This window comes from Wyeomyia smithii, chromosome 1, assembly GCF_029784165.1.
Source record: "Wyeomyia smithii strain HCP4-BCI-WySm-NY-G18 chromosome 1, ASM2978416v1, whole genome shotgun sequence".
NCBI lineage: Eukaryota > Metazoa > Arthropoda > Insecta > Diptera > Culicidae > Wyeomyia > Wyeomyia smithii.
The window spans coordinates 4203190-4215894 of NC_073694.1; the positions used below are offsets into that span (position 1 = coordinate 4203190).

A 12705-nucleotide genomic window follows, 5' to 3' on the forward strand; every position below is an offset into this window, starting at 1 on the left:
AAAGGGTCTTTGGAAGGTCGGTAGAGCTAACACCTTCTAGGTTCCGAAAACAAGACAGATGCAGAAACAAGAATCAACTGTCTTTTTTCACCCTATCACTGCCAGACAGTGGAATCTAGAAGGTCATACATACATACATACATTTTGAGTTTAATTTTTTACCCTCCTTTTGAAAAATTTTTAGTCATAATCAACTTTATTCGGTAACATTTTCTAGGACAGAAATTCAGGAGAATAGATAAGTTTATAGCTTAACAGTTTGAAATACAACACAAAAATGAATTACATAAAACATAAAATCACAAAACAGTAAGACAGCTAGAATGGGATAGTTCGGACACATAGAAAACAGATGACAATATATTGAAAATATCTTCATTTAATTTCTTAACTCATTCGACACTGCTCTACACTCAACATTTTCTTCTCTCTTCATTCTTCCACTCTTCACACTCACATAGGCTTAGGAGAAATAGAATCTTCTATCCATATCTACTATACTATATCTGTATTCCTTGTAAGGTTCTTAATCTTAAAGCTACTTTACACAGTTCCAACATTAAACTAAACATTTAGTAGTAGTTGTTTATCTACGACGGCTAAAAATAACATATAACACAGAAGTCAGATAGAAGTTGGAAAGAGAGAGGGATAAACAATTTTCGATTTTGTACATGCATAGAAACAACAAAATAACCTAGAACAAACCAACACTGGAAGAATTTTCACTTTTGTTAGGTTAGGTTCCTATTATGTTTTGGAAGAAAAAAATATCACTACGTATATGCGCGTATCGTATCGTACCGATTTGTTTTTTTTTTACACTTATAAGAACTAAAAACCGACTAGTTATTTGATAACTAGGACGCCCGAAAACTTGTTTTTTTTTAATTTTTTGCTCTCGTAATCTCTAATATGTACACTTGGAGTCCCTAGGCCTTAGGTGTAAATCTTAAGCGCGGAAAACGGCTATCAAAATGTACAAAACATTGTGTGGTTCTTAACGATAGGAAAACTTAGCACGTTCGGATTGATGACACATTATTTAATGTTGCGCTAAATCAATAGGAAAAAACACTGACTGAAGGTTTGTGAAAAGGGTCCAACGAGGGGGCCAGGCAAAAATGGCGGCAGTTGGTCCTAATTTTTTTTCTTCTACTAATTGCTTAAGTCGTGTTTGTTTTTACTCACACTCTTTCTTTCACACTCACTCACACGCTCACACGAAAACGTACACGATCGATCGACTTATCAGTTATGGCAGTTGACAGTTTCGTTTTTTTTAGAACTTGGTTTGTCGTACTTACATTTGTAGCTTTTGGGTCAGTGGACGGCGTGTTTTTTCGTTTTTGTACTGTACACTTATTTAGTGGGAGGAGCCTCCAGGTCACTACCGTCAGTCACTGTTGCGGTATGACCGCTGCTGCTGCTGCTGGTGCTGTTCGGCTTGAGCGTTGTTGTACTGCTTTCGAAGCCGCCTGCTATGCTGCTGACCGCCAGCAGGCTGCCGTTTTGGCCGCTGTTAGGAAAAGGGCGGCGTGTCACTCTCGGAGCGGATCTGCCGGATGCGTACGTCATCGTACGCGATCGTGAAGATGCTCTTCTTGTCCGTGATCGGATGTCGCTTGCTTTTGTTGTGCAGTAGTGAGTTCATTGCGATTCCGGAGTCGTGGTCGTCTTCGAGGGTGGAAGCGTTGAGGATTTTTGTCGGCGGCTGTGAATCCGTTGGACGAGGTCGGGGTTCTTTGACTTCGTGCTCCTTGATGGGGGAGGGTTTGCTGGCCGATGAATCGACTATTTTGATTTGAACTTTGTTGTCCCGGTTCACGATCGGGGGCGTCGCTGGGTACATGTAGTGGGGCAGTTTATCCGGGGGAGGAGGAACTTGAGAGTTCGGATCGTATTCCGCTTCGAAGCGATGTTCCGAGTGCTGAAGCAGTGGATGGCTGGTTTGTTCTCCGGAGGATTGAGACTGAACACGCTTCGCTAGTTGAATGTCTTCCTTCAGGAGGCGGGCATCCTTCGGGGGTGAGGTTCGAGGCATTGGCTCGGGTTTGAACTTGGCGTCATCCTCTTTCGAGGAAGAAGACACCACTTTCTTTTTCATAGGTTTTTTGTCCTGCTTCGACTTCTTCTCCAAGGAATCATCTTTACCCAAGTTGTAGTACCAATCCATGTACTTTGCAGGAATGTCTTTTCCATCTTGGGCTTCCAGACCCTCTTTGGAGAGTGACTTCGTTAATCGGGGAGGTTTTGGCGCCTGTCCTTTGTACGATCTGGAAGGAGACTCCGAGCTCGTCAATCGTATCCGAGTGGAAGTTGTCGTCTCCGTTGTTTTATTATCCCTCCTGGATATTCGCTGCTGAACTCCCGCCCGAGGCGAGACGGTCACCGATTTGGAAGTTTTCGTCACGGAATAGGTGTAGTCTTCCACGTCGGAATTAATCTCATCCAAACTGTCGGCGGAGAAGTACTTCTGCACCGCAACGTCCTTGTCCGATCCGTCGGAATCGTCATAATACTTGACATTCTTTTTGTACACTTTTTTCCGCTTCTCCTTTTTCTTGCTGTCTTTGTCCTCGAGCGAATCGGAAATCTCCATCAGCACGTCCTTTTTCAGCCGTTCCTCGTTGCGCTTTCGCCTCAAAATGCTCGCTCTGGTTTCCGCGTGCTTTGGCGGGCTTCTTTTGGGTTCGTCTTCCTCCTGGATTGGGGTGCGAATTTTTCGCTTCACTGATTCTACCGTTATGAAACGACGATTAGAGGAGCGGCCTTCCGAGGAGTCCCGTTCGGCCCCGGCTTTGTACTTTGTCTTCTTGCGTGTTCGCTTCCTCTTGATAAGATACACCCCATCGGGACTGTCCGGGGGACTGAATTTGATGTATTCGTACTCATCTTCCGATAGAGAGTCATCGTTTTCACTCTTCGTCCTTCGGCGTTCGATTCGAACCGGTTCCGTTTGGGTTGCCGTCTCACAATCGGTTTGTGTGGCCGCCACAACCGCCATCGATTGGCAGGGTAAACTCTGCGTCTCCAGAGTCTGATCCTGTTGATTGTACTTCTCCTCTAGCTTTTCCTTTTCCAACAAAATCTGCCGAAGAAGAGCATTTTGCTGCTTCAAAGAACTCTCCAACTCCTGCTGGATCAGAGAGTGATTCGATACGGCGTGAGTTATGTGAATTTCATCCTCATCAACGTCCCTATCAGAGCCTTTGTTCGTCTTCTGGTCATGGCCGATCTTCACCTCCGTGACGTGCTCCCCCCTGTACCCACCAGGGACCTCATTCGGCATCGTCTGAATGAAAGTCGTACCTGGAAGCAGTTGATAGTGCTCCCGAATAATCTGCTTGCCATTTGCTTGCTCCTCAATGTATCGCCTCATCAGAATTTCCTTTCCTCCATTATCTACCATTATATACTGTCCTCCACCGCCGCCAACACCACCACCAGCACCACCACGCTGAGGAACATTCACATAGATATTTTCCTCTTCATTCCTCCCCCTGGTAATCAACCGCAAAATCTCCGCATTTCCCTCCTTAATATAATACTGATCGCGCGGTTCGATTCCATCATCCAAGCCGCCGTTGTTCCCAAGCCCGCCCTGTCGCCGGAAGCTTCCCCTTCGTTCATAGTTCAAATCACTCCCACGGTCCATCTCGTGTCTCCTCATAGAATCATCGTCGATCTGCGTTTGGTGCTGCTGCTGCAGCTGCTGGTGCTGATGGACACGCCGCAACGATTGATACTCCGGATCGTGATCGTCCACATCTTCTATGTACATATCGGTCCGCTGCTCGTTGTTCAGTAGATTACTTCGCGACCGGTGCAGTCCATCCCCGGAGACGGCGTCTCCCGCGCCTCCACCAACGCTATTTTTTGCCGATTTAGAGTTGTATTCGTTTCTGTAAAACAAAACAAAAAAGAGGTTAGAAGAGCCTTTCGAATCACAAAAAGCGGTTATGTTCACGTAGCGGCTTGGGTTTTATGACTTCCGCTAGCGGAAGTTGTATGCTAATGAAGCGTCCGGCAGCGCCGGATCTGTCGGAATCTAGGTCAAGGACATTCAACTACTGTGTTTTATTTTATTCACTTTTGCTCTTTTTCTTAAGTGTTTACAATTTAATTAAGCTTTACTGTGAAAATGTAAGAAAAAACCCAAGCTACTACGATCATTATTTGACAGCACTCCTAATAGCGCATCACCACTAGCCGCGTCGCGAAGCGCACCGACGACGGTGGCCGTCGGCGTCTCACTAACCTAATCTTAACTGTTTGTTCCTTCGTCTTAGCCCCGACTTCGGTCACCGATTTTCTAACCCGTCCAACTCTTCCACCGTCGCCGCCACTGCTACCACCGCCACCGCCTCTCGCGTCGTCGTCGTCGTCGATTGTGTGTCCCCGGTTGTCGCGGCCCGCTGCCGTCGAGGTCGAACCGGCAGCAGCTGCGGCCGCCGCTAGTGAGGCTTTGTTAGTGTGTCGTCTTCCTCTAAATTCCCAGCGCGTCGGCTTTGTACGGGAATCGGACGATCGATCCGCCGACCAGGCTTCTCTTCGTCCCATCCATTCCGCGACCTGTTTCGATTTTGGTTCCGATCGATCGTTTGTTGTTGTTGTTGTTGAAGAATCAACCGTGAGGGAGAGAGAGCGACAGTAAGAAAAACGGACAGAAAAAAAAACTTAAATTTAGTACTCTAAAACTTAAACAGTAAACACAACATGAAGCAGAGAAAAAAAAAACAAACCCCTTCCGGCACCAAGTGTGGGTTAGAATCTAATGAAAATCAAGCGGGGTGTGGGTTGCGAGGCTGTTAGTAAGAATGGGATTAGTAGAGCAAACGAAAAGACAAACTTCAAAATAGCATAGAATTTTTCGGGAGAACGGGGAAACAGGAACAACAACATAGCAGAAGAATAGGAAAGAAATACAAAAACAGCAGAAACAATCCCAGCACAGAGAGAATACAGAAAAAAATAGAGGAATCACACATCACTACCTGGACAGATTTTGACTGTTTTCCAATGCCTTGCTCTCTATGAACAAGATGAACATCATCTTCGATACTATTGACTCTAATGACTCTTTTTCTAAGATGAGAAAGAGATCGAGCGAGCGAGCGAGAGTTTTGTTTTGTTTTTTATTCGATTGATCATAAAAAGAGAAGAGAGAAAAAAAAACAAGAGAACAACAAACGATTATTGTTTTAGTTCTGGGTGCGGTTCATGACGGTTTTGAATGAATGAATGGCGGTGGTGGTGGTGGTGGTTGTGTGCTTGTAGTAGTGAAAATTGGTGACCATGATAATGATGATGGCGGAGAAAACGGCGATGATGATGATGGAGGTGATTTGCAGTGGCGGAGGTTGAAGTAATGATAGAGTTTATTTTCTACTTCTTGTGTGTGAGTGTAATCGTGCAAAAATAGTGAAATGGTGAGTGAGTTTTGCTCAATGAGTGAAAGACGATTAGATGTTAGTAGGAATAAGTTTAAGCATTCCTCAATATTTATACAAAGGAATAATTTCTTTTGTGGCCCCGCAAATCAGCATCTCAAAAATAAGTGCAATATCGGAATTAAATTCTGAAATCCTAAATCCTTTAAATTTCAAAGTTCTAAAAGCATTAAAAGTTCTTAATATCCGTAAAAACTAAAATGCTGAAATCTTTTTCTTTAATCCTGGAATCTTGGAATCGAAAGTCGAAATTATAAAATCATTAAATATTTAAGATTATATAAAATATAATTTATGTTTAGATCCTTAAAAACTACAGAATCCTAAAATATTGTCTTAAAATCTATAAGCATCTTTAAGCATCTCTAATCTTTGATTGTTAAAACCCAACATTCACAAAATCTCGAAATGCCGAAACCTCCTCCTCAATATGCTGGAAACTCGAAATTAAAAATTTACCAACTTTTTAAATTCCTGAACCTGAAATTCTTTAATACCGGAAATCCAAAGACTCCAATATTCTGGAAATCGATTAATTCAAAAGTTTTAACATCTTCAAACTTCAAACTCAAAATTCTCAAATTTGGAGATCATTAGAAGCATTTAGTTGAATGCTAATAAGAATACCAACCCTAGAATCTAGGTATAGAAATCTAGGCGGTCAGTAGGCCGTGACGTACCCTGGTGGAATGATCAACTTAGTGACCTTCGTCGGGAAACTAGGCGGTTGTTCAACAGGGCAAAAGTCACGTCTAACTGGGACGACAACAGGGCGTCCCTCACTAAGTACAACGCCGAGCTACGCAAGGCTAAACGGAAATCCAGAGTTAGTTTCTGTGAAAGAATCCAAACACTGCCGGAAGCTACGCGGCTCCAAAAGGCGATGACCAAAGACCATACTAACGGTTTAGGACAAGTGAGGAAAGAGGATGGATGCCTCACTGTCACTACCAAGGAAACGCTGGAGGTTCTTATGAACACCCACTTTCCTGGATCGACAGAGACCGAAGAACTGAATAGTGATGGGTCGCGACAGGACAATTCGAGACATATGGCGTCTCGGGAGTCCATCCTGCTGGCCCGTCGACTGTTCACGGAAGCTTCAATAGGCTGGGCTCTAAGCTCATTCGACCCTATGAAGTCTCCAGGTCCAGACGGCATACTACCCATCTTTCTACAAAAATCGGCCGCAGTTATCATGTCCGAACTCATCAACCTCTTCAGAGCCAGCTTTATCCTGGGCCATATTCCGGATAACTGGCTGAAGGTGAAGGTAGTGTTTATCCCCAAAGTTGGAAGAAAGGACAAAACCCTACCTAAAACTTTCAGGCCCATAGGTCTGACTTTATCACTTCTCAAGCTGATGGAGAAAATAATGGATAAATATATCCGTGATGAGTTTCTTAAAGACTCCCCGCTGAACAGGAACCAACATGCCTATCAATGCGGCAAGTCAACAGAAACTGCTCTTCACAGCTTAGTGACGTTGATTGAAAAGTCCCTGAGTTATCAGGAGACGGCGCTATGTGCCTTTCTTGATATTGAAGGGGCCTTCGATAACACGTCCTTTGCATCAATTGATACAACTCTTTCTCATAAGGGAATCGACCACACTTCAAGGAGCTGGATACACACAATGCTCTCTAGCAGAGTGATCACAGCAACCTTGGGAGATTCGTCTGTAACAATGTCAGTGATCAAGGGATGCCCGCAAGGAGGAGTTCTCTCGCCCTTGTTATGGTCACTAGTTGTCGACGCACTTGTCAACAAGCTTTCACAGCTTGGTTACGAGGTCATTAGATACGCCGATGACATCGTCCTCATCGTCAGAGGTAAAGATGACGCAACTCTGTCGAGCCGGATGCAAACGGCTCTGAATACCACCATGTCATGGTGTTTACAGGAGGGTCTAAACATAAACCCCTTAAAACAGTCCTAATTCCATTCGGCAGACGAAGGACGATCTCCATCACTCCTCCAATACTGAATGGAGTTAGACTGGGCTTCAGCAATGAAGTCAAATATCTCGGAATTATTCTGGACAAGAAACTGAACTGGTCTGCACAACTGGATCATGCCGCTAAGAAAGCGATCTCAGCGATCTGGGCCTGCAGAACTCTGTTCGGTAAGACCTGGGGATCGAAACCAGACTTGGCAATCTGGTCTTACAAGACCATTGCCCGACCAAGAATCACCTATGCTGCCCTAGTGTGGTGGCCTAAGGTGAACGAAGTGACTGCGCAAGCCAAACTCAAAAAAGTTCAAAGACTTGCATGTCTTTCGGTTACCAGCGCTATGCTAACAACTCCAACTGCAGCCATGTGAAAAAGGAAGCAGAGCTTGGCGCTCTAAGGTTGCAAAGGAGGAAAACTATACTTGATGGGGACCAAATCGGCCACCTTCGCATACTTAGGGAGTTCAAACTAACTCCGCTATTAACCACAGTCTCCGACTGGATGGACGTTAGGACCAACATGGATATTCCATATAGAGTGATTGAAACAAACCGCTCTATGTGGAACAATGGAGGGCCTAATCTTCCACCTGGCATCGTCAGTTTTTATACGGACGGCTCGAAAATGGGATCCCTTGCGGGATCTGGTATATACGGACCCGGTATCAGGGAAACGTTTTCCCTGGGAAAATGGCCCACCGTTTTTCAAGCAGAGGTATATGCCATATATATCTGCGCAAAAATATGTCTGCAACGCAACTACAGACATGCGAAAATCGGTATATTCTCGGACAGTCAAGCAGCACTACTAGCACTTAAGTCCGTCAAATGCGCTTCCAAACTTGTTTGGGAATGCATTGAAACTCTACGGGAACTTTCCCGACAGAATTCAGTTTTTCTGTTTTGGGTGCCCGGACACTGCGGAGTCGAGGGTAATGAACACGCTGACTACCTAGCAAGACAGGGATCAGCTCAGCGGTTTATTGGTCCCGAGCCGTTTCTTGGTACGTCCATTTCCGCTATCAAAAGCGAACTACTAACTTGGGAAGGGCTAGAAATAGTATCCCAATGGCAACAGGCACAGGGCTGTAGACAAGGCAAACAGTTTATCTATCCGAACCCTGGAACCGCCAGAAAGCTACTTAGTCTAAATCGTAGAGACCTACGGATAATCACGGGACTCTTCACCGGATACTGTCCCGCTTTTATCATTTAAAGAAAATCGGCGTAGTGTTGAACGACACCTGCCGATTCTGCAAATCTGAACCAGAGAGCTCAGAGCATTTGCTTTGCTCTTGCGAAGCTCTTGCTTCCTCTAGGTACAACTTCTTAGGAAGTTACCTTTTAACTCCATACCAAGTATGGAGCTCCAATTCCAAGCAGGTCGTTAGTTTCATCAACTATGTTGTACCTAATTAGGGTACAGGTTTACAACAAAACAGTTCTACTCCTCAATGAGTACGAGCAATCCGTAACCTGTGCACAGCAATCGGGGCCCGCCACAAAAGACAATCAGCAAGAATGTCGCAGTGGCATTTCAGTACCCAGTGCCCTTCAGGCATACAGAGAAGAAAAAAAAACCCTAGAATCTAGCATGAAGACTAATAAATTCTCAAAGTCTTTATCCTTAAATCCAAATTCGGAACTTCAAATATTTAAAGTCCTGAAGCCTCAAATCTTAATATAATGAATGCTCAAATTGTAAAAACCATAAAACTCAACATCCTAAAATCTTAAAATATTTGTGTTAGTCCCCAATTTGAAAAACTACTAAATCCTATGAATCTATAATCTGAAATAAGTATTCAATACAGTATAATATCAAACACCAAATCCCTCATCGTTATTCTAATTTTTATTCTTTTTTTATTTTTCTATTTCTAATTTTTATCTAAAATTCTTGAATTCCAAAATCATTAACGCCTGGAGTTTGGAAATGCTTTAATTTAAAAAGCTTGTTAACCCTTTATTCTTTATTTCTCAAATACGCCCCCCCTCCCCCTGTCCTCTTAGTGGATCTAGATTTCCCTGGAACTTATATGGGCATAAACAACTTCAACATAAACAAAAATACTCAACAGGTGACAGAAGAAGTGGTCGAACGAAGGAGTGGTTGATCAGGAGATGGCGGCATTGTTTAACCTTGATAGTGATTCGCTACCCCCTGTCCATGATCCTCGATTCTCCAAAGGAAACAGACGCAGACTTCTAGTCTGCCTGCTCTCCAACGCACAGAAGCGCAGGTACGCGGCATACCTGAAAGAAAGGGAGAAGCCAGAATGCTCGCTCTCCGATTCTCCGACCGACCAGATTTACAAGGACAAGCTGCTGTTCAGCCATTCACCTAACACCAGCGCCGATCGTCCGGTGAACAAAAAATCCCGAGCCTGCAACGGGAATGGTTCCTCGGCCCCGAAACAGTCGGTGGAACCCTTGACGGCTACCCAATCAAGCTTCTATCCAGGGAGTAGCTTGGAACTGTGCACGGTTCGAACCTGGGTCGGATTGCGGCACTAGACTCTCCAATACTCAGGCCTAAGTCCAGGAGTTGCCATTTCAAACACGGCTACCTTTACTTGGCCTACGCCAACATCGACACGGTTGTGTCCTTGGGAAAGATCACAACTGCGTGTTTTCAACGTGGATAACCTGTCGAAAGTGATCCTGTTCGCAGGTTATTTTTTGAACAGCGTTTAAACTTCAAACGAGAAGATACTGCGATTCATCCAGAATCAGAACGACGGTAACTGTAAGATAGCAGGGAAAACCGTCGAACTTTTCCTAGACATCGATAAACAATCTGCCGACCGAATCACCGAGCAGATCGTCGAGATCGTCGACCTCACTCTCTGCAGCGCAAACATTGCCAAGAACGTCAGATTACCGAAATATCATTCTGAAGCTATTCCTTTAAAAAGGGAAAAATTCAGGAACCCGAAGAGTACTAACTGGTCTTCGTTTAATCAACTCCCGATCTTCCTGTGCTCAACTGATATACGCGCTCCCGACAATTTGGATATTACTGCACGTGATCTTGAATGCAAGATTACTAATGTTGGTGCAACAAAGTCTCGAAGGTTATTCACGGAAGCTTTAATCAATTGGGCATTAAGCTTCAACCTATGAAGTCTGATACATCTTTTCCACGAAAGTTTCACCCTGGGCTATATCCCAAATATCTGGCGGAAACTGAAGGTGTTTTTCGAATCGAAGATGGGAAAAGCGACAAAACATTACCTAGGACCTTCAGGCCCATAACACAGCACGCTTACCAACCTGGTAAATCGACGGAAACTGCTTTCCATGGCATAGTGACTTCTATCGAAAAGTCACTGAATTATCAAGAGACGGCGTAGAGGCGCTTTTAAGCAAGCTAACCCAACTTGGCTATCAGATTGTTGGCTATGCCGATGATGCAGTCCTCATAATTCGTGACAAATATGGAGCAACAATGTCGAACCGCCTCCAGACGGCACTACACTTCACCCTGAGTTGAGACACTCAAGAGAGGCTGGACATGAATCCCGCTAAAACAGTTAGACATCATCTGTTTTTATACAGATGGTTCGGAAATAGAATCCAACACTGGCTCCGGAGTTTACGGACCCGGTGTTAAGAAAACTATTTCATTGGGTGTATGTATGGGCCAATGTTTTTAGGCAGAAGTGTACGCTACACTCGGCGTTTCGGACAGCCAAACTGCACTATTGGCACTAAAGTCCTCAATATGCGTCAGCCTATCACTACCGGAGCTATCCCGACAGAATCAAGTTTTGTTGTACTGGGTATCTGGACCAAGGTTGTTAATCGATAATTTATCATCGTTATCGACGATACCGTCTGTTATCGTTATCGACGATGACGCTTACGTCTTCAGACATTATCGTCATTGTCAAAGACGATAGCTACTGGACGGTATCGAATCAATAACGTTTGTTTATTACCAACTACTGCAGTACCAGTTTTTGCTTCGCTACATATATCAATAAGATGCATTTTAAATGCAAATATGACAATGCTACATACCTTACTATTCGAATTTGTGCTTCAAAAAGCGCCTCATAAATTAAAACAATCAAAACTGAGACATTTATTTTCCTGATGAGCAGCGAAACATAAACAAATAAAGAAAAGTTTCTTCCTGTTGCCTAGTGATGTGTTGTCTCCAACCCTCCGAAGTAAAAAATCATTACCGTGCTGGATCGAAACCCGTACAGTATCGAAATCCGTACACCTTGATGTTTTTCTTCAGTTTTAAGCATTATAAAAATGAAAATTCATATGATAGTTACATAAACATGTCCGTTGAGTTGTTGGCCTTCTGTTAAATTAAACTATGCGCCAGTAGGCCATGAAATAAAAATATTAAAAATGAAAAATCAATCGTGTATCGGTTTCAGTTGTCATTCCGTTGTATCGTTAGAGAATTTACTAAGGTAACGTTCTTCAGATAAAAACGTTTTTCAAGTGGGATATAAGTGTTTTACTCTGTGAATCTTTTTTAAATTGATGGAAAAGGTAAGTCTTTGTCATTTTCGAGCTGTATATTGTCTGGTAAATAGTGTAAATTGTATTTATTCAACAAAACCTGTGCCGTACGGATTGTGATCCTTGTTAACTGCTTGAATCGAAATCCGTACAGCTTGTATATCATGCCTATATTGTTGATCTTTCTTCTTGCTTTCAGCATATAATGGAAGAAAACAAGTATAAATATACGGCAATCAATTTCGAAAGAGCTGTGACTGAGGTGCGCAAAGTAAAGTCGTACCGGGAAGCTTCGAAAGGTTCCGGCGTTCCGATTACTACGACAAGGCGTACCGCAACGAAACGCTACGAAAATTGCACTATTTCAGCTGATAAAAAAATAGAAAACCGTGTGAAACTTTTGGAACCAATTAATCCTCAAAATATATATTTTCTTAGATTTAAAGATAAATTATAAATAAAAGATGTACATTTTTGGACTTCTAAATGTCTACGGATTTTAATTCATTGCTGTATGGACTTGGATCCAGTCTATATCGCGGGTGTGCGGATTTCGATTCAAAAGTGTACGGGTTTTGATTCAGACAACAAACTGTGTACGGATTTCGATTCAAAACATGTTCTATTTAAACATATTTTTTTCGAGTTTCGGAGTGATTTCAATCATTTTGCTTGAAAACAGTGATAAAATATAAGTAGATCTATAAGTAAGCATGTCAGTTTAAAGCAATTATTTTTTTTTGTTCTCGCTTATTTACCGTCGGTCCAGTTTCGCCACTGTTGTTGTGCCAATCACCGACGCCCGGGAAG

The 12705-nt window shown here is 43.3% G+C and overlaps 1 protein-coding gene across 5 annotated transcripts in view; it reads right to left on the reverse strand.

The window, feature by feature from the left end:
• Nucleotides 1-379: 379 nt before the first annotated feature.
• Nucleotides 380-12705, reverse strand: part of LOC129724466 (cadherin-86C) — a 440382-nt gene continuing 428056 nt past the window's right edge. For 4 of the 5 annotated variants that reach the window (XM_055679524.1, XM_055679602.1, XM_055679438.1 and 1 more), the window contains 3 exons: nucleotides 4998-5088; nucleotides 4262-4575; nucleotides 380-3905 (listed from right to left, as the gene is read on the reverse strand). In XM_055679524.1, coding sequence (XP_055535499.1) covers nucleotides 1523-3905; nucleotides 4262-4575; nucleotides 4998-5088 — 2788 coding nt within the window. In that variant the 3' untranslated portion in view covers nucleotides 380-1522. The remainder of the gene's footprint in view (nucleotides 3906-4261; nucleotides 4576-4997; nucleotides 5089-12705) is intronic. The other variant, XM_055679774.1, reaches the window with a different exon arrangement.